At 42.5% G+C, this 25440-nt stretch overlaps 1 protein-coding gene across 1 annotated transcript in view; it reads left to right on the top strand.

Annotated features, from left to right (window-relative positions):
* Positions 1-1043: 1043 nt before the first annotated feature.
* Positions 1044-25440, top strand: part of mtss1lb (MTSS I-BAR domain containing 2b) — a 68358-nt gene continuing 43961 nt past the window's right edge. Inside the window, exons 1-3 of the mRNA XM_054610777.1 lie at positions 1044-1130; positions 20278-20339; positions 20984-21057. Coding sequence (XP_054466752.1) covers positions 1044-1130; positions 20278-20339; positions 20984-21057 — 223 coding nt within the window. The remainder of the gene's footprint in view (positions 1131-20277; positions 20340-20983; positions 21058-25440) is intronic.

Here is a 25440-nt window from a genome sequence, read left to right as displayed (position 1 = left end):
GCCTTATAGGAAATCAATACTTCCTCATTATTAAAGTAGGGTCATATAATAGAACCCTGAATAACAGTTCTTACAGGTCACTGAAAGGTTATGTGATATATTTAAAGAAAAAGTGATTCATCAGACATTCCTACACAATGCACGCACCCTCCTGCTCGCTAAATCTATGTGACATTTACCCTCTGCAGAATTTTTATTTTTTTCCCCTGGTGGTCTGCGTTGGGTGCATGTGCGTGCGCGCGTGTGCGTGTGGCCATGTGACAGGTCCGTCCAGAGTGGTCCAGCCTCCCTTATTTTTTTTTTTTTTTGGGGGGGGGGTGTGGGGGATAGACTCCTTTGCAGTCGCACGGATCGTATTACTGGCTGCTCTGCCCGCACCGCTGAGCCCACCGCCTCTGCGCCAATCACAGCACTGCCTTTAACCAACGCGCACACGCACGCACGCACGCAGGCACGCACACATCCAAAGACACGGACCCCGACTTACATTGCGATCCATCGGGCTCCGGTTCTCCTCTGCCTTCACATGCGCGTCCCCCGCCGACACTGCGTAGCGCTGGCTGCGCCAAGATGAGCGGTCGTCCCGGTGCCATCTGAACCCCCGCTACGCGCCTGACTGACCCGGAGCCGTGGAGAGAGAGAGAGAGAGAGAGACAGAGAGAGAGAGAGAGAGAGAGAGAAACCATCTTCTCTCACAACCCATCTTCCCTTCGTTTGGACGACACCGCAGCGCAGAGCCGTTTCTTTCGGCATCTTTTTCTTTTTTTTTCCTCCTCCTCCTCCTCTCCTTCTCCTCTTCCTCCTCCTCCTCCTCCTCCCGTTCTTACTGCATCTCCCTCCGTTATTGTCGGTCTCCCGGTGTAGAGGAAAAAGCAAGGGAGAGCCCGGTCGTGATTTTTTTTTTTGGGTGGAAATACATTTTGGCATTTATTCTCATTATTATTTTTTTTATTCCCCCCCCCCCCACACCCCCCTCCCCCTCCTCCCCTCTGCTGAGTGTTGGTAGCGCGCGGTCGGTGCGCGCTTTTGCAAAATTCCGGTGAATGGTGGATTTGGCAAACATGGAGACCGTGGAGAAGGAATGCGGGGCCCTCGGGGGTCTATTCCAGGCCATTGTCAACGACATGAAGGTAAATAAAAAAGCTTTTTTTTGTTTTTATCACATTGCACTGGATCGGCACGCGCTTCCTTCCCTGATAATAATAATAATAATAATAATAATAATAATAATAATAATCATACAGCCTAATCAGAGTGGAGCTGGTTTGAAATGTCTGGACACACTAATGCTGATTATTATTGTATGTTAACATTAAGATGGAGAGCGGTGGCACCGTTATGCAGACAGTCATGCTTTGGTGCGAATCCCCCCACACACCTCAGAATATTGGCTGCGCATGTAAACCCCCCCCCCTGCAAAAACAAAAAACACAGTCCACAAAGGTTTTTTTTTTTCTCAATGCGTCTGACAAACTGTGCCATGATCAGAACAGCATTGGTTCATGGAGCTCCATCCATCACGACCGGTTCTATGGGGCGAGCGGGCCTTTTTGGACGCACACCACTGTTAGGACACATTCCGTTACATACGCATGTGGACATGGTGCTTCATCATCATCATCATCATCATCATCATCATCACAATCATCTGTTTTTCCTTTATGATAAGAGACACACACACACACACACACACACACACACACACACGGTGGACCGTCTCATGTTCAGGCTCTTTTTTTTTTTTTTTTTGTTGTATCTGTGCGTCTCTCCATGAGAGTGCAGCGTCATTGATTTTCTGTCAGGCCGATCCGGCAGGAAAACATGAAGGCGTGAGAAGCCTCGCAGCCGTCAGACACCCTGCCTGTCTGTCTGTCTGTCTGCCTGTATGATCTGTCTGTCTGTCTGTCTGTCAGACTCCGGCATGGTCACCGACAGCGGCTGGTGTCATGGCTTTAGTGGTTCGGTACGCACCCATGCAGATGCTTTGGATGAAAGTGTCCATCTAAACGGTTCACGGTACAGTCTCTGTCAATATGTCTGCCTGTCAGACGCCCATGAAGCTCTGCATGTCTGTGTGTCTGTCTGTCTCCCTTTGTCTATCATTCTCAGTATCAAAGATGCAGTCTGATCTCCAAACTCATTGCATTTTGTTTGTCATCTCTATGACCCTTAATGGTAGAGGTCAAGGAGAGATTATTGGCTGTCTGTTGTGCAGTGAGTACGCGTGTGTGTGTGTATAAGGGATATACAAGTATGATACTGGATATCCAGTCAATACTAATCCTACTCATGATACATTGACCAAAAAATACTTCCAATAGTTGATATATTGCCTGGTGAAATGACTGAATAAAGAATAGTTAAAGGTTAATGTGGGCAATTTTAAAGGTGCATTCCACTCCTTTACTATTTCGCCTCCTTAGAGTTGGGGAACTGAAAAGGGCAAGTTCAAATAGAATGGTGCAAATTGAAAAACACAGGGTCCTACAATTCCCATAATGCATCCTGATATCATCTTTTGTTAGACCATCCTTACCTGTTAAATGCCCTTATTTTTTCAAGCAGTATTCCCCCAGTCTGTTATGCTTACTTGGTGTCCGAAATGTGTACTGTATGAGCCCAAGCAGAGATAATTGTTGTTATATAATATAGTTATTATAGCATATAGATAAAGAACAGGAGGGAGCTGCCTGGTCCTAAACATTGGTCCTTTAAGCGTTAAAGCAACTTTCAAGAAAAATGCCAAACCTTCCCTTGTGACAGATTCTGACTTTGTATTTGGTATTTGGTATTTAGTATTTGGATTTCCTCAGCGTAACTACTAAATTAAAATCTCTAAATGGAGTCTCAACCGATGGCAGGCTCCATAGCATGAGTGTTATTGTCTACATGGCATTTCTCGTCTTGTGATAGGACATTAGGAGTTCCAGAAACACAGGCTGTTCACCTGTTCTTTGGGGTGAGATTCTTCTGAGAGCTGTAGAATGGGAAGCATCCACCGTGCAGATCATAAATCATCACAATTCCCCCTAACGGGAAATCATTATTCTGCCAAACACAACCATTTTGAGATGATAACAGACTTGTAATGATGCTCATCCCTCCAAAAAACATTCAGGGTTGGTTGCATAGCAACATCAGCACCTATGACACAGCATCTGTACTGTTCCTCGACAGAGTACACGGATGAAGGTATAAAGCGAGATGTCAGATTCTTTTCAGCAGATGTCTTTATTTGGACAGTTAGTAACGTCCCAGATGCTTCTTGTCAAATGACCCCACACGGTATTTGGTCCATTGTTAGCAGCGGTCGTCTTTTGAATAGGTTGGCTGACATGCCCTCTGGGTTACAGTGCAGCATGTCGTTTAAAGAAAGCTGGGGTTTCAGCTGACACTTTGACTTTTCTCAGAATCATCACCAAATCTAAATATTACCAAAGCTTCTAGATGTTCTTATATAGTATTTATCTCTGTATTGTACTTAACTTGTTCTCTCAGACACTGATGCCCAAACTCACCCGATACAACAGAGCAATCAATGTTCAAGGAATACCCCTTTAAAGGCATCTCGCTGCTTCTCCTTCTCTCTCTGTTTTCATCTATTATTCATTGGGTTTCTAATGCCCCTCTTGTTTATGTTATCCAGCTCACTCTGATATATGTGGGTCACTACAACCTGGGCCAGAAAACACTACTGCCATGTCTCAATTCCCCGAATCCCCAGTGGAGGCAATGAATGAACATCAGTGAAGTGGATGGGAATCATTGAGTCATCGGCCCTCAAACACACTCAACAGGAAACAATGTGGCTTTGATCAATGTTTATAAAGAAGGAAGCCATCTGTCAGAAGGAGATGCTGGATTAATAGTTTTGTCTTTATTAGTTCTGGGAAACAGGCTGTCTTTTTTTAAGGATTTGGTTATCAAGCAGATGTAAAACTTGGGGCAATTACACAGTTGACACAATGAGACCTTTCTAAATGAAACATGCATGCTTTCTTCCTCAGCTGTTACAGTCCAAGTGATCCATGTTCACATGCACTGTGTTCACTTATAGGCCACAAAAGGAATGCAGAACACGTGGAATTGATTGGTTGCTGTGTACCAATAACTGATTTGCGATGTGAATGTTCAAATATCTATCAAATCAGTCAAATAGATTTCAAAATGTTATTAAACTGAATTTATTAGTATATCAATTTCATTTATATGTGTCACAATGAAATTTAGTAACAATATTGATATTTTTGACCATCGCTGTTAAGCGAGGAGATGACATACTTTGGTGGAAGTGGAAACAATTATTTGATTAACTGATCAGTTGATTGACAGAAAATGAATCTGCGACTATTTTGATACTCCATTCATTTTTCAAGCAAAGTGCTTCTCTGACCCATCTGCTCAAATGGAATCATTCTTGTTGGTTGTACAAAATAAGCAATTTAAATAATTCCCTTTTCCCTATTTTCAAACATTTTACAGGCAGAAAGTCAATTCAATTAGTTGAGGAAAAAAAAAATCTGAATCAAATCGAATGTCTTAACCTGAATAGTTTCACTGGATGAACAGTTGCTTGTATGTTGATGAGACTCTGTAGCCAGTAAGCCATCCTGCCATCCCGAGTTTATTAACTGGTTTCAAATCTGCCAGTGGACCTAAACCTGTCCTTGGTGGTTTCAGGTGTCACGTCATGCTCATTTTCAGGAAGAGCGCCGCGCTAAATGCTGCTGTCTGCCGGTGTCAGCAGATTGAATCCAAGCTGTTTAGAAAGCACTTTTTCTTCCTCTTTCTCCATCATCTTCCTCTTCCTCCACCTGCTCCTCCCCAGGTCCTCCCTTCCTCTTTCTATCTTAAGCAGATCAGATCCTCCACCCAATGCAGCCCATCACTCTATGTGTCCACTTTATGTGTGTGTGTGTGTGTGTGTGTGTGTGTGTGTGTGTGTGTGTGTGGGGCTGTGCACGATACATGCAAATTGGCCTTGGTCTCTCTGCCGTTGCATAGACCTGATCATTTCTAAATAAATAATGGTTAACAATGGGAGCTGCCAAGAAGCTCATGATAACAAAACATCAGTCATAACGTCGTAGTAGCATTTTGTGGTTGAGATTCTTCCATCTGTGTTTAAAATGAGGATGTGTAGCATTTGAAATATACAATACAATATAAAACCTTCCCGTATGTTCTTAAATTGTTTTTGTGTGTGTGTGTGGATGTGCTTAAGGACATTATGTTGTTGTCTGCCAATATGTATCCCTGGAGGCTCTAGTGAATAACACACTCACACACACCCACACACACACACACACACACACACACACAGGTCACAGAGGGGTAATATGATGAGACGCAGAGGTCACGTTCACGGTCAGCTGGTTATATGGACCGATGGCTACTGGGTATATGTAAAATTTGGTTGACAGTGGCAGCAGGATGCTGTAAAGAAGAATATGATTTCCTGGTCCGTTAAGAAACAGGAGAGTTTTGACCTTGTTAGTCCTGTTCTGTTACCTGCATATTATTAGCTCAAGCATTTTTTTAGTCCTAAATTGCTGTGTGAAATATAAAAAAAACTGTTAAGAGATACACTAAATATACAATCTGTGTCTCAGGTGTTGAAAATGCCAGCATACATATAAGTCCCATATTTCAAACAACGTCAGTATCGGCCTCAAAAAACGAGCACACACATGTGCACATGTAAATCTGAGATATTGCAGTTATCTTGGTAATCATTTTTTTCCCCCAAAAAAAGTCCCACTTATATATACTTGTATACAGATTTATACACACACAGTTTTAATCACCAGTTATATTGACTTATGCTGATTATATGTGGTTAAAATACAGCAGGCACTGCATTTTAAAGGAGATATATCATGTAAAAGTCACTTATTTTAGTGCTCATGCTCATACATTTGGGTATCTAAAGTGCTTGCCAACCCACAAACTGAAATAACACAACCCAGGCAGTTTTTTTTATGCTAGTCGGGCTTTTCAGTAAAACGTGATACGACATAAAACGTGATTCAACAAGCCATTCAGGTTTGGCCTGTTAGAATATACCGCATTCATCCACCCATGCATCTCCACCCACCACTTGGGAACTACCTTTGCAAAGGTGCTCCATATTTCTCACCGACCAATCAGAGCAGACTTGGCTTAAAGACACACGCCCTTAAACGGAGCGTTTCAGAGAGAGGGTGAATACGGGTATATTTTAAGAAAGACGATATGAAGAAAATAATGTTCTCTTTTGAACTTTAAAGCATTTAAACATTTTCTGGTAGAGTCCCAAAACATAAATTGATTCCATTTTATTTTGTAGATTGTTGTTCAGACTAAATGAGGAGCTTTGAGGAAATTCTTTTTTCAATCTCTCAGAACTTGTGATTTGATATTTATAGACTACATTAAAAATAGTTTGTTGCAACCCTATTTTTAAACATGAGACGGACGAGAATAGTGTCAACAGACTAAGAGGGTTTTCCTCAATCCAAAAATATACAAAATACTTTTGTTTCTGTACTGGAATCCAGTAGAATTACGGTCATAATGTTCACTGGTTGATTCATAGGGATGGTATACAGCTATGGGATATGAGGATTTCAATAATCCCATGAACACATATATCAGTCATAAATAGAGGCATTGTTTTGCCTTGAAGAAGACTTCTTTTATCTCTAGTTGTGCAGAGTTAAGTCCTCAGCTCAGTTATGGTGGGAACCAGGAAGAGACTGCGGTTTGTTGGCCAGCCACATCTGCTTTGCTTCTATCCTCTGGCCATGACCATGCTCCACTCTGCAGTGTGTGTAGTCTACCATACACCAACAAATGCATCTGAGTTCAGTGTCACTGCAGTCTTGCAGCAGTGCTTTCATGCAGATGACTTACCCATGGCGTGACTCTTTCTAAATGCAGGCGTACAATTAGTGTTTATGACAAGTTCAATTCCAAAGAGATGGCGTTAAAACATTGGTGCAGCTCTGTCCTGGTGGATCTGTTGTTAAGACTTGTACCAATATGCCTGGAGAGAATCCGTTTCGACGCCAGCAGGGGATCTTAGTTGCATGTCTACTCCTCTCAACCCGTCGTTTCCTGTCCATCTCCTCTATCTGTCTAATAGATGCAAAATGCAGCAATGAGTGGCAGCCATTTTTATAGATTTGCTGTCAATTAGCACCTGGCATCCAGACCACAAAGGTCACATTTGGTCTAAACAGAGGATACCTTTTGACGGATGCCCCCAAAGTCCCACTGTTGGACAAACACAGGTGAGTTGTCAGTCTGTCATAAAGGCGCAGCAGCTGCACAGATGCCCAGATTGTCACCTCACTCTGGGGTTTGAAATGAACCTTTTGAAATCAAATTTACGTTTAAAAAGTATCAAAACAACATTTTACAGTCTCAATGGTGACTGTAAAATGCATTGAAAGCTTTCATTTAGCAATTGATGAAGAGTGGTTCATTTGTCTGTCTTTCTACAACTGGGGAAGCAAATTCCATCAGCACCGGGGTTCAGTGGAAACAGTGTCTGAGGCCCGTCTGTCTCATTACATAAAGTAGCAAGCTGGAAAAACAACAGCATCAACCAACAAGGAGAACTGGAAGTGAACTGGTCAGTGTCCTCACAGAGACTGCCTGTTGTTGTCCAGCCCTTTAAAAAGCCTGTGACAATTACGTCCTATGACTCTGGGCCACGCTGTGGAACTGAAGATTCTCTGTGGAAGCATATCATTAGTCCAATCTGTGGTGTGTTTGTGTCTGTGTGGTCCATGGGGACTTCCCACCGCAGTGCTGTCATAAAACAGAGGACTAGGGATGCGTGTCAAAGAGACAGAGACCGCTCTCTCGTCATCATGGATCCTGTTTGTCCATTGCAGCCCTACTTCCCTCTGTCCAATAGGCCTTCCTCACAGAAGACATTTTGACTTGTTGTATAAAAGAACAAGCTCAGTGGCTACCTATAACATGAACCATGACTCAGCTCTATTCAAGTCTCCCAGTAAGCCAGAAAGATGTGTCAGAGAACCAGCATGCACACTACCAGAACACCAAAGCAGTCATTTACATGTCATGTCAAAATGTCTTCCATGAAAACTGCTCTTACTCCAGAGACAGCTGTCGATGTTTTTCAGCGAGGCAAAGTCAGCTACTAAAACCACTCCACTGAGCACATATGTTTTGAATTAACGCTGGCTTTAACAACTTGTTAAGAGTGGTTTGTATCTATCTTGGTCTATATCAGGCAGATAATTGGTAGGAGGATTGCTGTGTTTCTGCAATCATTTAATGCTAATACCTTATTGAGTGGACCTATTAAGTCAAATGTGATTTTAAGTGAACGTCAACTGTTTAAAAAGTAATTATGTGTTGCAACATCCAGCAAGTCCATGCCAAATGCTGAAGCTCAGCCCAGACTGTTCTCATACACTGTTTGTGACTCTACATATGAAAAGAAATGCACTTTAATTAGCATTTATAATAATAAGAATAAGAGGGGTGGACGGGTGGGTCTAGAAACACCAGAAAGGAGAAGCGAGAAGTCAATGTTGACTTATTTGCCATATAACTTCCCAGCTAAAGTGATGCCATCTTCTCCTCAACCTCTAACAACTTGTTTTTATGCCTGCTTAAAGTCTGCAGCATTAAAGGCAACAAGGAGGATTATACATAAACCTATTGGTTCCCAACCTGACTGAAATATTTAGTGGTAGTAAAAATGATTTAGGCAAAATAACAACATTTATGTTAGTCAACATGACTTTAATGCACATGTTGAGGGAGCTGATGGAATTGCCTTTCACTGGAGTTGTACCTTTAAGGATTTCATGTGAAAGATACATTTTTTGAAAACATTCAGTTTATTTTGTATAGCCCAAAATCACAAATTACAAATTTGCCTCAGAGGGCTTTACAATCTGTACACATGCGACATCCTCCGTCCCGGAACCTTCACATCGGCACATACAACATAAAGTTATCATTTAGCTGTGAGGTGTATGCCTGTGATCTGTCGGCCTAGTGGAAGTGATATTTGACTATTATTTGTTGTATAAGCAAATGGAGCTCATTAAATCAGGTAATTTGGCGTTTTCAGAGCAGAAATGTCCTCGAAGAGTCCTTTAAGAATGAATTGATTAGATTTTGGGCGTCAAAGTTCAAAAGTCAGGGTCACTGTGACCTTGTGTCTGTCCCATCCTTGTGAACGCGATATCTCAGGAACACCTTGAGGGAATTTATTCAGATTTGACACAAACTGTCACAGTTCTTCCTCCATACTGTCAGTAGCTCCATACTCCCTGTCACTCTGTCTCACTCACCTAATTGGCTCACTCTGTTCACCTGCCTGTCACTCTCTCTCAGTTCACTCCGGCCACTCCCAGTTCCACTTCCAGCTCACAGCCCAGCCCCCTCTCTCTCACCACACTCTCCCTCACTCATCTAATCAGCTTCATGCAGTGCACCTGTCTGCCACACCCACCTCATCAGCACAGTCACTCTCACCTGCTCACTCTGCTGCACCTACACCCTGCAGTATTTAAACCCCAGTCAGTCACACACTCGCTGCATTTATGTCAGACCTTCCAACAATTTCCCGTGGACTGATTTCCCGTTGCCGACCCTGCCGGCCTGTCTGGACTTCCCTACCTTGCCTGTGCCTCGGTTAGCCGCCTTAGCCTTCTGTCCCCGACCACGAGTTTAGCCTCCGCTTCCTCTGGTTTCCGTCTGCCTGATCCCCTGCCTGTTTCCCAATGTGAGTCTGACCCTGCCTGTATGTCTGCTGTGTGCTCAGCTTTGAATAAAGCTCCAGAACTTTATCTGTCTCCTGGTCGTACTGCTTTTGGGTCCACACCACACCCGTGACACAAACGCTCACCTTCACTCAAATAATTTAAGATTGCTAATTATGGCAATTTCAAAGAAAAATATGTCCCATAGCTTTTTTTTTATTTGACTCTGGCTTTCTGCTTTCTCAAATTTAAGTCCTGCGGCAGTTTGCGATTGTTAAATGCACAAATGTGAGAGCTCAATTTAATCAAAAGTGATCTTTATGCAAATATTCTGTTAGCAATACGCGTATCATAGCAACATCCATTGAAATGAATTAATCAGACATTTCACTGTAAGAAATGCTGTGGTTTTGGGACATTAGGATATTTTGACTAAGACTTTAAAGATATCAAAATGGTGTAAAATAAGGTGAAGGAGTCCAGTTTGGAGGGAAGCTGTTTTTTTTAAGTGGCAGAAGAAGAAGAAGCCAGTTTAGAGCAGGCTTGGTATGTTTTGCAGCCTAAAGGAATATTGCCTCATTAATGTGCATTGTTCAGATTTGAAATGATTCAGATGACCTTGAAACTTTTTACAATGCAGAAACAACCATGTCAAAAGATTCAGTTCAGTTTCATAAGTAATAGGTGCTACAGTGCCAGCCTCATCACAGGACGAGGAAAGGAGCATCTCCCTCGTTAGAACTCGTTAAAATCTCTGAGGTGGTTAGGGCCCCGGGGCTCGTTAGAGCCGGCAGAGATGAATGGGGAGGGACTGGTGGTGGGAGGCGGTGGAGGCTGCTGGGAGCCCGCCAAGGCGGCCTCTCTCACTGAGCCCTTTGTCAGGCCTGTCAAAGCCTTCTCATCACACTCAGCTGTTCACTGTAAAACACACTGATCATTATGAACAGGACAGAGAATAACAATGAATGTGGCAAATCAATATTCTCTTGTTCGTTTCAGAAAGAAACCACTGAATGAACAGAAAGTTCTCTTCATGCTCTATATATCACATCTTAATTTTAGAGAGAGACATGGTTGATTTTTATGTACTTAGGTGTGTGGGCTTTTGCATGATAGTGGGATCGGACTACGGATTGAGCAGAGGTTAATGTATCAGTATATGCAGTATATTCCTCTTCCACAAGCTGCAGAATTTTTAATAGAAAGGTACAGCTGTAGAGGAATTCAGAGAAATGGAAAATTACGACGCTGCATCTGCATTCCACCATAATGAAAAACCCCGCCCCTCCTCTCCATCAGCACTGACAGTCTCTTCCTCTCACAGCATCCTGTAGCGCTGTGCAGCCCTGCCTCCTTTCAGTCATAAGAGCGTCTTCCACATTGCGCGGTGGCCAAGGACAGCCCAACATCAGCAAAATTGCTACATGCAACAGTAAATTTATAACCATCATCTTTGGAAACTCTTCTGAACAGAGTGCTGAAAGATGTTTGTCTAAATCATAGCCTGACTGAGAAGCCATGCAGATGTTTTGGACTATTAGCATATTGCAGATATATGGTTATCGGCACGAATGTCTGCCTTTTAACTCATTAACATATTCTGTGTGCTGCTTGGTGCACGGCAGGTCGTTGGTTTATCCAAAGATAAATGATTGAAAACAGCTTCCTTCTGCGATTGAAACCGAGTTTGATCAAAGCTGTGAGAATGAACCGAAACAGTTAAGTTGCAGGCCGCTTAATCAAAACAAACGTGCTGAAAGAAGCTAAAAGGCCTTGGTCAAGCCCTACACCCCTGCCCGACCACTTCGCTCTGCTGCCTCGGGGCGATTGGTTGCCCCGTCGCTCAGAGGTCCCTGCGGCCGATCCATCCGGTCACAGCTTTTTTCTGTCCTGGCCCCTCAGTGGTAGAATGAACTCCCCACTGTCGTCAGGACAGCAGTCGCTGCCCATCTTTAGGCGCAGGCTGAAAACTCACCTCTTCAAGAAGCACTACCCGGAGCCTTCGTCGTAGCACTTATTGCACTCGTATTAGTTGCTGCACTTACTGTATTCGTATCAGTTCGCTGCACTTATTGAATTTGTATTTGTTTACTGCACTTATCCTATTCGTAGTAGTTTGTAGCACTTACTATATTCGGATTAGTCTGTTGCAATTATTGTTTTCGTAGTAATCTGCCTCTGCACTACACTTTTGCTCTGGCTTATGCTTTGAGATGCTTGTTTAAGAAAGGAGATGCACTTATGACTTCTGGTGACTAGTAGTTCTCTTGAATACCTATGTTGAATACACTTCCTGTAAGTCGCTTTGGATAAAAGCGTCTGCTAAATGACTGTAATGTAATGTAAAAGGCTGGAGATGAGGCAGACCAAAGGTGGAGGAGAGATCTCTGTGGGTTGGTCACTACAAGCAACCCATATATTCATTTGACCCATTGGTATTGTGGAAAAAACCCCATTGTGCAGCTTCAACGATTTGAATTCCTCCTGGTATGAAACTCAAACATTCCAGTCGACAACACAGACTGATTCTGGAGGTCAACGGTAACCCTTCTAAAGCAACAAATTATTGCAAACCTTATTAAATTGGGCTTGGATAATGATATCCATCCTCATATGTCTCTTAAACTTCAGACAAAATCTGCTCCAAGTGGTGAGTTTTTAGGACCCACTCAGTCTCATCTGTTTGGGTTTTTCCATCAGGCTGCATACATATATCTGAGTGCTGAGGGTCACGGGCACTGTCACTTACACTAAGTGGTCCGACAGAAGCGCCTCAGCGTGCATCCACGGCTCTTTCACCCGACCTCCTTGTACCTATAGGAGCCTGGATGATTGACGGCTGCTTGTGAACAAACCACCCAATGACAGATAATGTAGATGGCCCCGCCCCGGACCTGTCTTTTAATCATTGTGCACTGTCTGTCCTGTGTGTAAATCTCTCTCTACTTTACTTGATTCATGTCAGAATATTCACTCTTATGTATAAGTGTGTTGGCATGCAGCATTATGGGAAGTGTAGTAATTGAGTGTTTTTGAAGCTTGATACATATGAAGGACAGAAATGAGGATATCTCTGACTCTGCTGTCTCTGCCTTTTTATTTTATTTTTTTCTTTTAGATTTGATTTTTGCAAAATTGCAACTTAATGGAAGTGCAAAGCTAAATTACTCTTTACCATAAACCACCCTTCTAAGTTGAAGATGATATTCCAATTTGGATGGGTCAAAATCCAAATGGCTGTCTTTCCCCTCCTCCTCTCTGTTCTGTCATTCCTGCTGTGATACAGTAGCATGTTGTGTATCGACTGATTAGATGCATACATTCATGGCTACGCCTGTCTGCCATATTATGTCATTCATCGGTATTGTTTTGCCCCAAAAAACATGGTGCTGACATCCCGTCGGGCAGATGTTTCACTGATAGGGCGTCTGTGATCCCTGGCCTTGCTGCACAGAGACACAACAACACACAGATGGTTTCCCTTTTCCCCCTCATCACTATGTTTAGATTGGAATTAGCTGCTGCACTTCATCAATTATGCAGCGAGGCAGCCTCTGTCTCCTCATCTGCATGCTGATCCTTTTGCCTTTGAAACACAGTGCCAGCCAATGAGCTGGGAGAGGTGTTTTACTCAGCATGCTGGAGGAAACCACGACTCCTACACAATGCACAAGTGAAATACAAGTCTACTCAAAAATGTTAAGGCTCATATCAAATAAATCACAATTTCCGCCCTTGTTAGTCATCAGCTCCACCTCTATGTCTGAGGCTTACTTAAAGTTAGGAAAGTGAAAATACTTGGTCAGGTTTGGGCAACATTGTGTTCAATATCAGAGATGGTCTGTCTCTGCTAAAATCCCCAAAATGTAATATGCATTTATGAAAAAAGGGAACAAAAACAAAGTTTTGCGCGTGTCAATTCCTGCTTGTTACATGCATACACTGTCTTCTGAAAAATAAGCTTGTTTTCAAAGGAAATAACTTGGTTAGGTTTAGGAAAAGATTGTGATTTGGGCTAAAATGACAGTTTAAGTAGTTCACTAGGTTACGTATGAGACGTAATATAACAGTTATATAACAGAAAGTTTCGTAACTTGAAATAAGTCAACGTTTCGTAACTTGGTTTCACACAGGACACAAACGGCAGTCTCCTGTGCGAAAATGTATGTTTTTGTGTCAAACATTCCACCATGAACTCCTCCCTACTCTGACTTTATCGCTCTTTATCCACCTCCTTTACTCTAACCATAACTACAGCCACGTAGAGTGCCATAGCCATTGACCGAGCTCCCGTATTTGACGAGTAGGGAGTGAAAACGGGCTGAAGATGCATCAATCTGGGCATCTTACCACCTCGGGTATCCTGGGGGAAACCCCCGCAACGTCAGATGTTTCTTACACCCACGGTCCAACCCAACCTCATTAACAAGGGTTGCTTTTCCTTTATATATTTGATCAAAGCAATCCAATGCTGTCGTTTTTCTAGTTAAGGTAGTCTCATCTAACAGCAGAATGTCTAAACAAACATATGGATGCAATCTGATGACTTTCGGCGAGAGATAGGCCCAAGGTTGAGGAATAACTTGACATTTTACTGATGATCCAGATGACAGGTTACACCACTGTGAAACCATTTTATCCAAACTTCAAGGAGATGTTTGCAGGGTCAAGAAAGCCATTTAACTTCAGAGGAAAGTGACAGGAGTGGAACAGCAAATTAGCATTGTCCAGTAGGCCCTGTAGTTATCAGTTATTGAGTTGGAAAAGATCAGATTTAGGAATCTGATCTTAGGAATCAAAGTGCAGTTTACGGGCCCATCTTAACACATGTCAGTATTCAATCCCTTTCAGGATTTTAATTCAGAACAGTGAGACCTACCTATATACAGTAAGTGACAAAAGGTCCCATTCTCTCTGGGAGACGTGATAACATGAGGCATTTTCCTCTGTGGGTTATACATCTATGCTGAACCTTGATAAAAACGAGTGTGATCTTCTTTTTCAAAACTCAAAACCAGTCAATTATAGAACGAAGCACTGTGAAATCAGCCCCTTTTGTTTGGCTCTCGCGTTTCTCTTTTAACGTGTGAATTGGCTCGATTATACAACAAAAAAATCGGGCTAATCCCTACATCCCTCTCTGCCTGCCTCCACCCGTCCTAGCTCTCCCCTCTGTCTCTCTTGCTGGATTTCCTCTGTTTTCCTGTCTTGCTGTGGGGGAAACAAAGGGAACAAAAGGCAGAGGGGAGACAGTAAGCTCCTCATCCACTGCAGTGAGTGGTGGAGTGGAGCTCTCAGCGAAGTGCTGGGCAGACTGGGGTGGACTGATGGTGCTCTGAGAACTAGGCCAGAGGACTGTTGACAGCACCCCAGAGTCCAGTGTCAGAACCAGATGAAACGGAGGATTACTGGAGGAAAGACCATAAAGGGAAAACGGTGTATTGCAGGAATGAGGGATTATTATTAGAGGGATAGAAGACGGTGGAAGGGTTCCTGTTGGATTTAAGATCAGGGATCAAGTGGAGGGTAAAGCACAGTTTACCTTTTATTTGTATAAAAATCAGGAAACACATAATGACAGCAGAAAAACCTCCATACATCTGCTTAGAAATCATGTAAAACGGACAATCCTCCTTACTGATCAGATCTTTCGCATAATCATATTTAGATGTTTTTTTCAGTATCAAAACGTGTCAAAGTGATTGTTTTTTGTATGATTCTGGTTACAGTGCAAAGAGAAACTGCAAGTAGCAAGAAGCATGACTTTTCTTTGTGCAGATTCACCAAAATGCGAGCCTGATCAGACTGAATTGCCATTTTTGTGTTTGCTTCATTTATTCAGCCTCACGCTGTGTTCGTGTTGGCCGATTTTGTTGTTGTGGGAAGGTGTTATTTTGTTGGGTATTGCCCAACTCAATCTGTAGAGAGTGACACATCCAATGTCCATTTCAGCAGTAGCGGATGCAGGGATAACTTCCTGTTTTTCCACATTGATTAAATAAATATGTCCATTAAAGAGTTGGTGTGTAAGTGAGTCCACTTACAGCTGCGTAAGTCCCATGCATGCTTGTTACCATATTTCATGGCTGACGTCCCATTCTTAATCCTGCCTATTAACCTCTGATTGGTCGACTGTTTCTCCGACTGGCAGAAACAACATTCAATGGGCACAACACCAGATCCATTTGCATCACTTTAGCAGTGTGGGGCTTATTTGTAGCCAAGAGGAAACATTCAACTTCCTGTTACTGCCATCCAAAGCATGGTGGTTTCCCTGTTGTAACAAAAAGCATTAAAAATAACCTTTGTTGGTTTCACACTGTCAACCATTTTTTGTACTCGGATTGTCCCATTGTTCTTACTATATACCCGACAAACACTGATACTCTAGTCTAAAATGTTGTACTTGTAGTGTGAGTGGGAATAGTGGACCTGCATGTAGGTGTTGATTTTCCCGAAAATCTCATTTATTCAGACCTGCCACAAATAGGAGAAACATAAACACTTTCATTAGGTTCATCGCTTAATGTCCTATAATATTAGATAATAAATATGAACAATCCTTCCGGTACACAAACCACTGGCCTTCCTCTACTTCTCTGGAGAGTAAACAACACAGACCAAGCAGTTTACTGTTTTCCAAGACCTTCACCTGCTGTCTCTGGCCAATCAGGGAGGATCTCTGGAATTAGTGTCACTTCAACCCAGGTTGCATCAGTCTACCCTCACTAGAAGCTAAATGGCAAAATATATCATTCAAATGTGCCCTCTAAAGATGCATTAAACATACTTATTTGTAGTGACGTTTAATAACAAGGGAACATTCCCTTCTTTGGAACTGAGTTACATAACAGCAGAAACAAACACTGGACTTTAACCCAGGAGACTGGTGTTCGGTTGTACTTGGTCGATGTACATATTTTAAGCCGAACCATGATGTTTTACCAATACCTAACTCGGTGGTTTTGTTGCCAGATCAAGTGGTTCTGTTTGAATTCAGTAAACGTTAAGCATGTGTTTATTGGCACCGTAGTAAAGCATCCTAGCTTGACCCGCTTGGCTACCAGCTGCTTTAGAAAGTGACGCCAAAGGTAGTAGTAGTAGAATGAGAACAGTTAACCTTTTTGAGCAGAAAGACTAAACTCAAGCAAACAAACATTTCTCAAACATCACAAATTCACGGCTCAGGGACGTGCAGCTTCCTCTCATGCAGATATTTAGACTAGGAAAACCTGTGGACATGCTGGCCAAACACTTAAACTATTTCAAAGGGCATTAAATGCATTTCCATAGGAACTGTACTAGAATTATAGTACCACTGACAACAAATTCTGGAATTTACAATATATCAGACATATGACCTATGAACCTATAAATAAAACCAATCACACAGTCAAAGGGGTTCATGGGTGAGAACAGAAGCCGGATCTCAGGTGTGATTGGTTATCACTGCGATATTCGGAGATCCCTGATATTGACTGCCTGAATGTGAGGCCGGCAGCACAACAGCTTGCCACATTCAGAGTGACTCAATCCTGACGGAGACGGCGATTAAGAAAGGGAAGGAAGGGAGGGTAAAAAGAAAGGAAGGTGAGGTTTACAGAGCTGGAAGATTTCCCTCATTTCATCCAACAAATTTAACCCCAAAACATTGTGATGGTACAAAACCTTTGACACAACACACTTGAGTGCTTATAATCTGGTGCACTGTAATATATAAAGCAACATAAAGAAGCAGAGAGGGAGGTTATATTTTTAGCTGTGATACGTTTACAAAGGGATGAATCGGGCAGCGTGCGTACGTGCGTGTGTGGAAATCATGCTTGCCCTGATGACTTTTTTCTGGGTGACACAGGAAGCGGTGATGTAATAGTATACAATCCCATGGCTTTTTTTTTTTCTCATACTTGTTGGCTCTTTGTTTCTCACGCACACACTGATGTATTCCCCCCCCCAAGGCCACCGTGACACTCCGCGTCCTACCGTCATGTGAGCGCAGTGGTTTACGGTCGCGGTCTTTGAGATCTCTGGGCTGAGACAAACACTCTCAAAGACACATTTATGGAGCGTGGAGCTCGCGGGCGGACGTCCTATAACTGATTTCAGGAGAATTCACAAAGCAGATCTTTGACCTCGGACAGACAGGCCCCGTCTTTGTAAGATCTTTCCCCAACTTCAACACGCAGACCTATAAAGATCCATCAAAGAGAAGAATCACATTTATTAATAACCGTATTTGTGTTGTGCTGCAGAGATGAACATTCATGACATGTTCTGTTATGTTAGGAATGCTTGTATAGAGAGTCCTGCTGCCTTTTTTGGGCAAGCCTCCATTCTATTAGCATCTACACCTAAATGTAATCTTTCGACAACGGCTTCTTTGATCGGTCGTTCTGAGAAAATCAAAGGTTTCCTGGGGGTTATATAATCATCTACTGCAGCTCTTTACATAGGACACTAAGTGATTTCCTCCTTTTTTCATAAAGGTCCTAAGCATGTGTTTGAGTCCTAAAAAGAAAAAATATTGAGTATTCACGCATATCCAGTGGCTTTATGAATGTACTTCATTACGTAGAGAGTTGAGACCGTGAAGAGGGTCTTGAGGAAAGTAATGATACACACACAGTCATGGAGTACGCTTTCTTAATGTCTAGCTGGAAACACAGACTGGACATCCACAGTGCTGCTGCATTTCTACTCCCTCACATTAAAAGGGAGCTTAGCAGGTGACTTGGTTTAGTCAAAGTGAAATGTTTCAGGAAGTCATCCATTTAAAGTACTCCACCTTGCAGTGTGTGTGTCTGTTTGAGTGTGTGTGTGTGGGGTGTACCTGCCTGTAAAGGATCCGGAAGCAATCACACTCTATCATCACTTGGCCACCAGGCTTTCTTACTGGATTGAAATGCACAAAATATGCTGATGAGTTGCAGGGCTGCTTGAGTGTGTGTGTGTGTGTGTGTGTGTGTGTGTTTTGTGTGTGTGCGAGGAGGAGGAGGGCGTATAGGGCACTTCAAACAGCCTGCAAAGGGGAGGGAGCAGGCTTAATGTGTGTGTGTGTGTGTGTGTGTGGTTGGTGGAGGGGTACGTTTTGGTACCAAGGGGAAATAGGACTGTGATTTCAGACCAAATTAAGCCACATCAAACAGGCCAGATCAAAGAGTGTACAACCCTCACTGTCTGTGCCGGTCTGACATCTCGACAGGATGCCCCGGGCACACACACACACACACACACACACACACACACACACACACACACACACACACACACACACACACACACACACACTTTCCTTCCTCCTCTCCTCCTTCGCTTTCATTTTACATTATTCTGTGCATTTCCTTAACTTTCCTTTTTCCGTCTTGCCAGATTTCTTTCTGTTCCTGTAACGATACTTGGACGTCATACAACCACAACCCCCATGCAGACAATTCACAGGCATTTAACAGGGTTGTAGGTTAACTTGGATCAAGTATAATTTAATGTGTGCTGAGGATGAGGGGGTGTGTGTGATAGAGCAGTCATCAAGTCTCCGGGAGGGCTGGGAGGGTGGGGGAGAGCAGCATCCATTAGAGACGGCTTCAGCTTTGAATTGAGTTAGCAGTGCCGGCTGCTGCAGTCAGACCCTTTGATGCTGCCTGATGCTAGTGTGGCTGTCAAGTGATCCGTATATATGTATATATATGTATATATATATGTGTATGTGTGTGTGTGTTTTGGTAGACATGAGATACATGCTCACATGAGGAGGAGACGAGGGCTGGCTGCTGTTTTTGAGGGATAAAGGAAAAAAGGTTTAGATGGGGTGAAACGGGGGTGGGGGAGAGTAGGGTGGTGGTGTGTGTGTGTAGAAAGAGAATAGGGAATTTGATCGATGACCGAAGCTTAGAATAATAAAGAGATACTTTATAAACCTGCAGAGGTTCAGGTGGAGAACAAAGGGTGTGTGATCTGGTTATTGGCAGAAATAGAAAATAATATTCATAACTATGTTTTCATGAGCGTTTAATGACCTGAAACTAAGCATCGTTGTGTTTTCGTGACCTCGGAATGAGTCGTTTATATTGAAATAAAGAGAGTTTGTTGTGTTGCACCGCCATGGTTCTACAGTAGCCCAGAAGGGACAGACCATATAGTGGCTCTATAGAGATACTTTGCATTTTTAACGTTACCTGAAGGCCACCGTAGTTCTTTGAAACACTTGAAAAGGGAGGGGCTTTTGTTTGAATGCAATCTACAACCACACCAATAGAAGCCACTAAATCATACACACTGCTCCTTTAAGTACAGTGGTGCGTTAGTGAAGTTCCACTAATAAATGTCTTTATTAAATCCAATACAGTGTCATTTCCCAAACATTTATTCACTTTTGAAATCTCTCTCTCTCTCTCTCTCTCTCTCTCTCTCTCTCTCTCTCTCTCTCTCTCTCTCTCTCTCTCTCTCTCTCTCTCCTGGCATCCGCTATGTATGTAAGAAACTTTATTTATCAATATTCGATATATCTAGTCAATATTAATGTCCATTGTTGTCTGTGTGTTCCCAGTGCTCCTATCCTGTGTGGGAAGACTTCAACGCCAAGGCCACCAAGCTGCATTCCCAGCTCCGGTAAGTTTTCTTTGACAACAATACAAAATAAGACATTACCGACAAACTTATAAATTTTTTTGTTTTCACTATTGAGAAAAAAATAACCAGAGAATATTTTAAGCTGCATTGAATTAAATTATTTGGGGATAAGAGGGTCTGACTGCCTATATTGCTTTTGTTTTTTCCTCTTGGCTGATACTGATGCTCTTTTTGTGTGAAGTAGCCATTCCTTGAATTGACAAGAATTCTGTGATATCCTGGTCTGGAAAAAAAAGATTTAGACCTCAATATGATATAATGTAAAAGCTTTGTGGGTTGTTTTCCTTGAATTTTATAATAATTATGGGATACCTGCCTGCTTTTAATTCAACCTCATTTACAAAAAAAATTAAATGTAAAAGAAAGTTTCTATATAAAATAAACAAAGAAAATTCAATGTTTTTTGAACAGTTTTTCCTGTAGTTGTGGCGGGGTTACAGAGGAAGATAACCACTGGATGCAACACCATACTAATGGTTCAAATCCCCTATATTAAAATGAATTGTCCAAATCAAACATGCCATCTCTACATTACCAATGGAAAAAACTGACGATTTAATTTACAAGTTCAAACTCTATTACCACTTTATCTTAAATTAAATTGTCTTTTTCTTTTCATCTAGAACCACTGTTCTGGCTGCTGTGGCCTTTCTGGATGCCTTTCAGAAGGTGGCAGACATGGCTACAAACACCAGAGGTAGGATAACAGCTACAGAGTGTGTGTGTGTGTGTGTGTGAGGTCCCTTTGCCGTTGCTGTGTTGTGTTGTGCTGCTCTGAATTGCCCTCCACATGGCAGCACTATTAGGAATCTCATTATGTTGTTGAGATTTTATCAACCAGGCTGCAAAATTCTCCTTTTACTGATGAAAGTTTTTCCAGCGGCCTGAAGGTATGCTTTGGCCCAAACTTCAAAGCAGTTGAACTGCGTTGTTTATGGAGTCAAAAAAAAAATGATGCAAGTATCTCGAGGAGGGCAATAAAAGCTATGTGTGTAGCAGGACGGATTTTGTCAACTTTCCATTCCAGTGTGTTGCAAACGACATGTTTTTCTTTGGTTAGACGTTATATAATAAGTGGAAGTATTCACTGTGATGTCACCAATTGGTTTGTTCCAGTGTTTCCAGCCATCTTGTTTTTGTTGCAACCAGTAGTGACCCAAGAGGGTGGAGCTTAGCCCAACTAAACACTAAACAAGCCATTTTTAGGGTACAAAAATGTGTCAATCCACCTCCATGAGCTGGAAACACACTAAGAAAGGGTTAAAGTTGTAAGACGAAAACTTGGACAATACCCAGAATTTCATGTCTTATGTCCATGTCTTCATTGCTAGCCAGACCGAGGTACAGTGCCAGTCAAAAGTTTGGACACACCTTCTCATTCAACTACTTTGAAGAATCTAAAATATAAAACATATTCTAGTTTGTTGAGAATTTGTTTGTTTACCACATACTTCCATATGTGTTCCTTCATAGTTTGGATGTCTTCAATATTAATCTACAATGTAGAAAAAAATAAAAATAAAGAAAAAACATTGAATGAGAAGGTGTGTCCAAACTTTTGACTGGTACTGTATGTGGCAAAAAGTGTTGAAAATGTACATTTAACTCATGTTTTTTTGCAAATTGTTTAATTTCTAAATACTTAAAAATGTCCATTAAGCTATCATGACACAGTGGCGCTGTGTTTTCTACCCCCTGCTGCGCACGCATCCTGGATTATTTGAAAATTTGAATGCAAATGCTACAGTAAAAAAAAAACCCCACTGAACTTTTTAGAATTATGGTCAATGGATTCTATTTGTGTTTTTGGCTCGACATGCTCAATATTCCCTGCGTAGGCTTCAAGCTGGCCGCTAGTTTTAATAGAGTGTGGGCTGAGAGCTGAGAGGGTCAGACAAACACTCACCGCCCACTGCAGGCCATCTGAATACTATAGAAGCACTGAGGGAAGAGAGGGAAACTAGTGGGACGTGGCTGTAACACAGGGAGTTTCTCCTCCTGTTGTGACAGTTAATGGGATGCTGGTGTGTGTGTGTGTGTGTGTGTGTGTGTGTGTGTGTGTGTGTGTGTGTGTGTGTGTGTGTGTGTGTGTGTGTGTGTGTGTGTGTGTGTGTGTGTGTGTGTGTGTGTGTGTGTGTGTGTGTGTGTGTGTGTGTGTGTCTCTGTGTGTGTGTGTGTGGGACCCCAGATGGGACCCCACATATGAGGATACAGGAAGAGGCTCCTGCTGCTTTTACAGGCCAGACAGGAAATCACAAAGCTCAGTCAGCTCATTACGCCACAACAATCACTACCACCGCCACACGCGCACAGAGAGGCAAAAATATAACTTAAATGACGTTGGCACGAAGACGCAGGCTGAGATGCATCAGAGGCTCTTTGTACTTTTTGTACTGATGAGTCAGTCGTGCTGGAGTCCATTTGTCACGTTGCTGTACAATCGCTGCTCTTTCTCAGTGTGTGATGTTCTCTAATAGACGCGTTAAATGGATGGAGGCAGAAGACTGTGCCAATAATGATGCTCTGTCTTCCTGCCATTCGCTATATCAATGTGCCGCTTATTACAGTGTTTGTGTGCGTGTGTGAATCGAGCCCAAAGGGTACTGATGGTCCTGTGCTGTGCTCTTGTACCGACTCTCCCATTTATGAGCCTGCGTTGGCTGTGTTTCATACAGCCTGTCAACAGAATTTTACCAAAGCGTATCCCCAGCTGGGTGTATATAAAATTAAATAAATGTCCCCCTGAATATTATATAAAAGGAATATTGCTGGTAGTTATGGTGTCCAGACTTTTACAGTTCAATCCAATGGCACTGTGTAGCCACTAATGACATCAATATTAAAACAGGTCGACTATGCCTAGTCTATGTATTGCTTATTAATTGACCAACTGATTTCTACTCAAACATGTGCCATATTTGGTCTGTTCTTGGGCTTACTTGACGCATTACTTGAAGGCTGACAAGATAGATTTTTGATAGATCTCGTGACATCCCAAAAATCCAGCTGCGGTGCAAAGAAACTTGGATGGAGGTTGCTGTAATTTGTTCACAGTGTTTGTCTCTTTTTCCTTTTGCCCATCTTCCAAGGGGTCAGATGAGTAGTGTAGAGTAGAACTTGGACAGAGGTTTGCAAAAGTTCATAAGCATCTTTATTTGAGAATTGAGAGGGGTGAGAGTTTGGAGAGTATTACCTGGGGTGTTCGGCAGAGTGGGGCGGGCAGAGAAAGCATATGCTGTTGGCTGGGAAGCAGAATGATGAAGCGCTGGAGACAAGATAAGGATATGGACCAGAAGAATGCAAACACAAGTTAGGGAGAACGAACATAAGAGAGAAATGTAGGGAAGAGATGACAGAAAATCCTGGATTGTACAATAATGTGTTATGTTACGTTATTTTCTGTATGATATAAAACATTCTGGTCAAAGTGTGGGCCTACATATTGAACAAAGCTTTATACTCAATCACATACTGTGTGAGGTTTCCAACGGGAAATAGTGCCATAGAAAAGCAACTTGTGGTTTTGTTCTGCTGGATCATGGCCACGCCTTGTTTTCTGCTTTAGGCACCAGATATATTCAGTTGTCCATTTCAAACTGAAAACCTTAAAAAAGACACAATGGAGGGTGAGGGAAATGGTTTGTGCTTTTGATGGTGTGCGTGTGCGTGCGTGCGTGCGTGCGTGCGTGCGTGTGTGTGTGTGTGTGTGTGTGTGAATTCCCTGGTGAGGGGTGAATTTGAGTGCACTTTTAGATGTCTTCTCCACTCCCCTCTTATAGCCCAAACATTCACTTTCCCCAGGGCCAACCGGCAGTGTGTGTGTGTGTGTTACAGCATACCGCAGCAAAATGGAAGCACATAAACACACAACACGCCTGCTGCCCTGATGTGGGTAGATGGAGGCCCTGTGTGTATGTGTGTGTGAGGTGTTTCCCACGATTAAAGACCTGTCCATTTAGCTCTGTTTAACAACTCCTCTTCATCCTCGCTTCAGTATCAGTGAGCAGACACACAGTCAGGTTTTGACATATATTATTTGTTGAGTTTAATTTTAAAGTGATTTCTTGTCACTTTCTTTCATGCTGGAAAGACAGAAACCTTATTAAAAAAAGGAGCATGTACAAATAGGGCTGCTGTTACATTTGAAGCAGCTGGGATTTATCGGCCTCGCTGGCCTTTTAATGATGAGTCATGATTGAGTTCTACCACAGACTCTGAATTGTCTCTCTGTTCAGATGATATTTTATTTATTTGAAACAGGCACATTCGTAATAAAGTACTTAACTAAGACATCACTGGTTCAAAATAACTTTATTGGTTGTTAGTATGAATGCTATCAGCAACAAGCTGCTGAGCCGATGAATATATTTGAGAAAAAACAAGTCACAGGCTTCAGTTTTTAAAGTTGTCAGCACTGTGCGCGCCTGTGTGTGTGTGTGTGTGTGTACTAATGTATAAGTTGTGTTCAGGGAAACCGTCTTCAGAAAAACACATGTGCACCACTTTCTGTTTTCACTGTTTGACTCATCAACTCCTCTCTCTATATTCCCACGATAACAATAATGATAATGATGATGATGATGATGCCTCTCATTATATCCCCTACTCCCTCTCTCTCTTTTCATCTCCTTACACACTCTCAGCAGTAAAACCTGGGTCAATCCCAGGTCTCTCACTATGCAAACTTGGCACAAGGATCAGCTGAATAGCTCCACTGTGTGTGGGTGTGTGTCATCGGTGTGGACTGGATGTTGCATGAATGTTAGTTAGAGTCTGATGGTGGCACCTTGCATGGTAGCCTGTCATCAGTGTGTGAATGGGTGAATGATATGTAATATACTACTGATTGTAAGTCGCTTTGGATAAAAGCGTCTGCTAAATGACTGTAGAGTGTGTGTGTGTGTGTGTGTGTGTGTGTGTGTGTGTGTGTGTGTGTGTGTGTGTGTGTGTGTGTGTGTGTGTGTGTGTGTGTGTGTGTGTGTGTGTGTGTGTGTGTGTGTGTGTGTGTGTGTGTGTGTGTGTGTGTGTGTGTGTGAGAGATGATGATGATGATGATGATGATCGAACAGTACAGAATGCC

The sequence above is a fragment of the Anoplopoma fimbria genome, chromosome 2 (assembly GCF_027596085.1).
Source record: "Anoplopoma fimbria isolate UVic2021 breed Golden Eagle Sablefish chromosome 2, Afim_UVic_2022, whole genome shotgun sequence".
NCBI lineage: Eukaryota > Metazoa > Chordata > Actinopteri > Perciformes > Anoplopomatidae > Anoplopoma > Anoplopoma fimbria.
The sequence above is the reverse complement of the archived record's forward strand: the minus strand, read 5'-3'. Positions and strand labels throughout refer to the sequence as shown.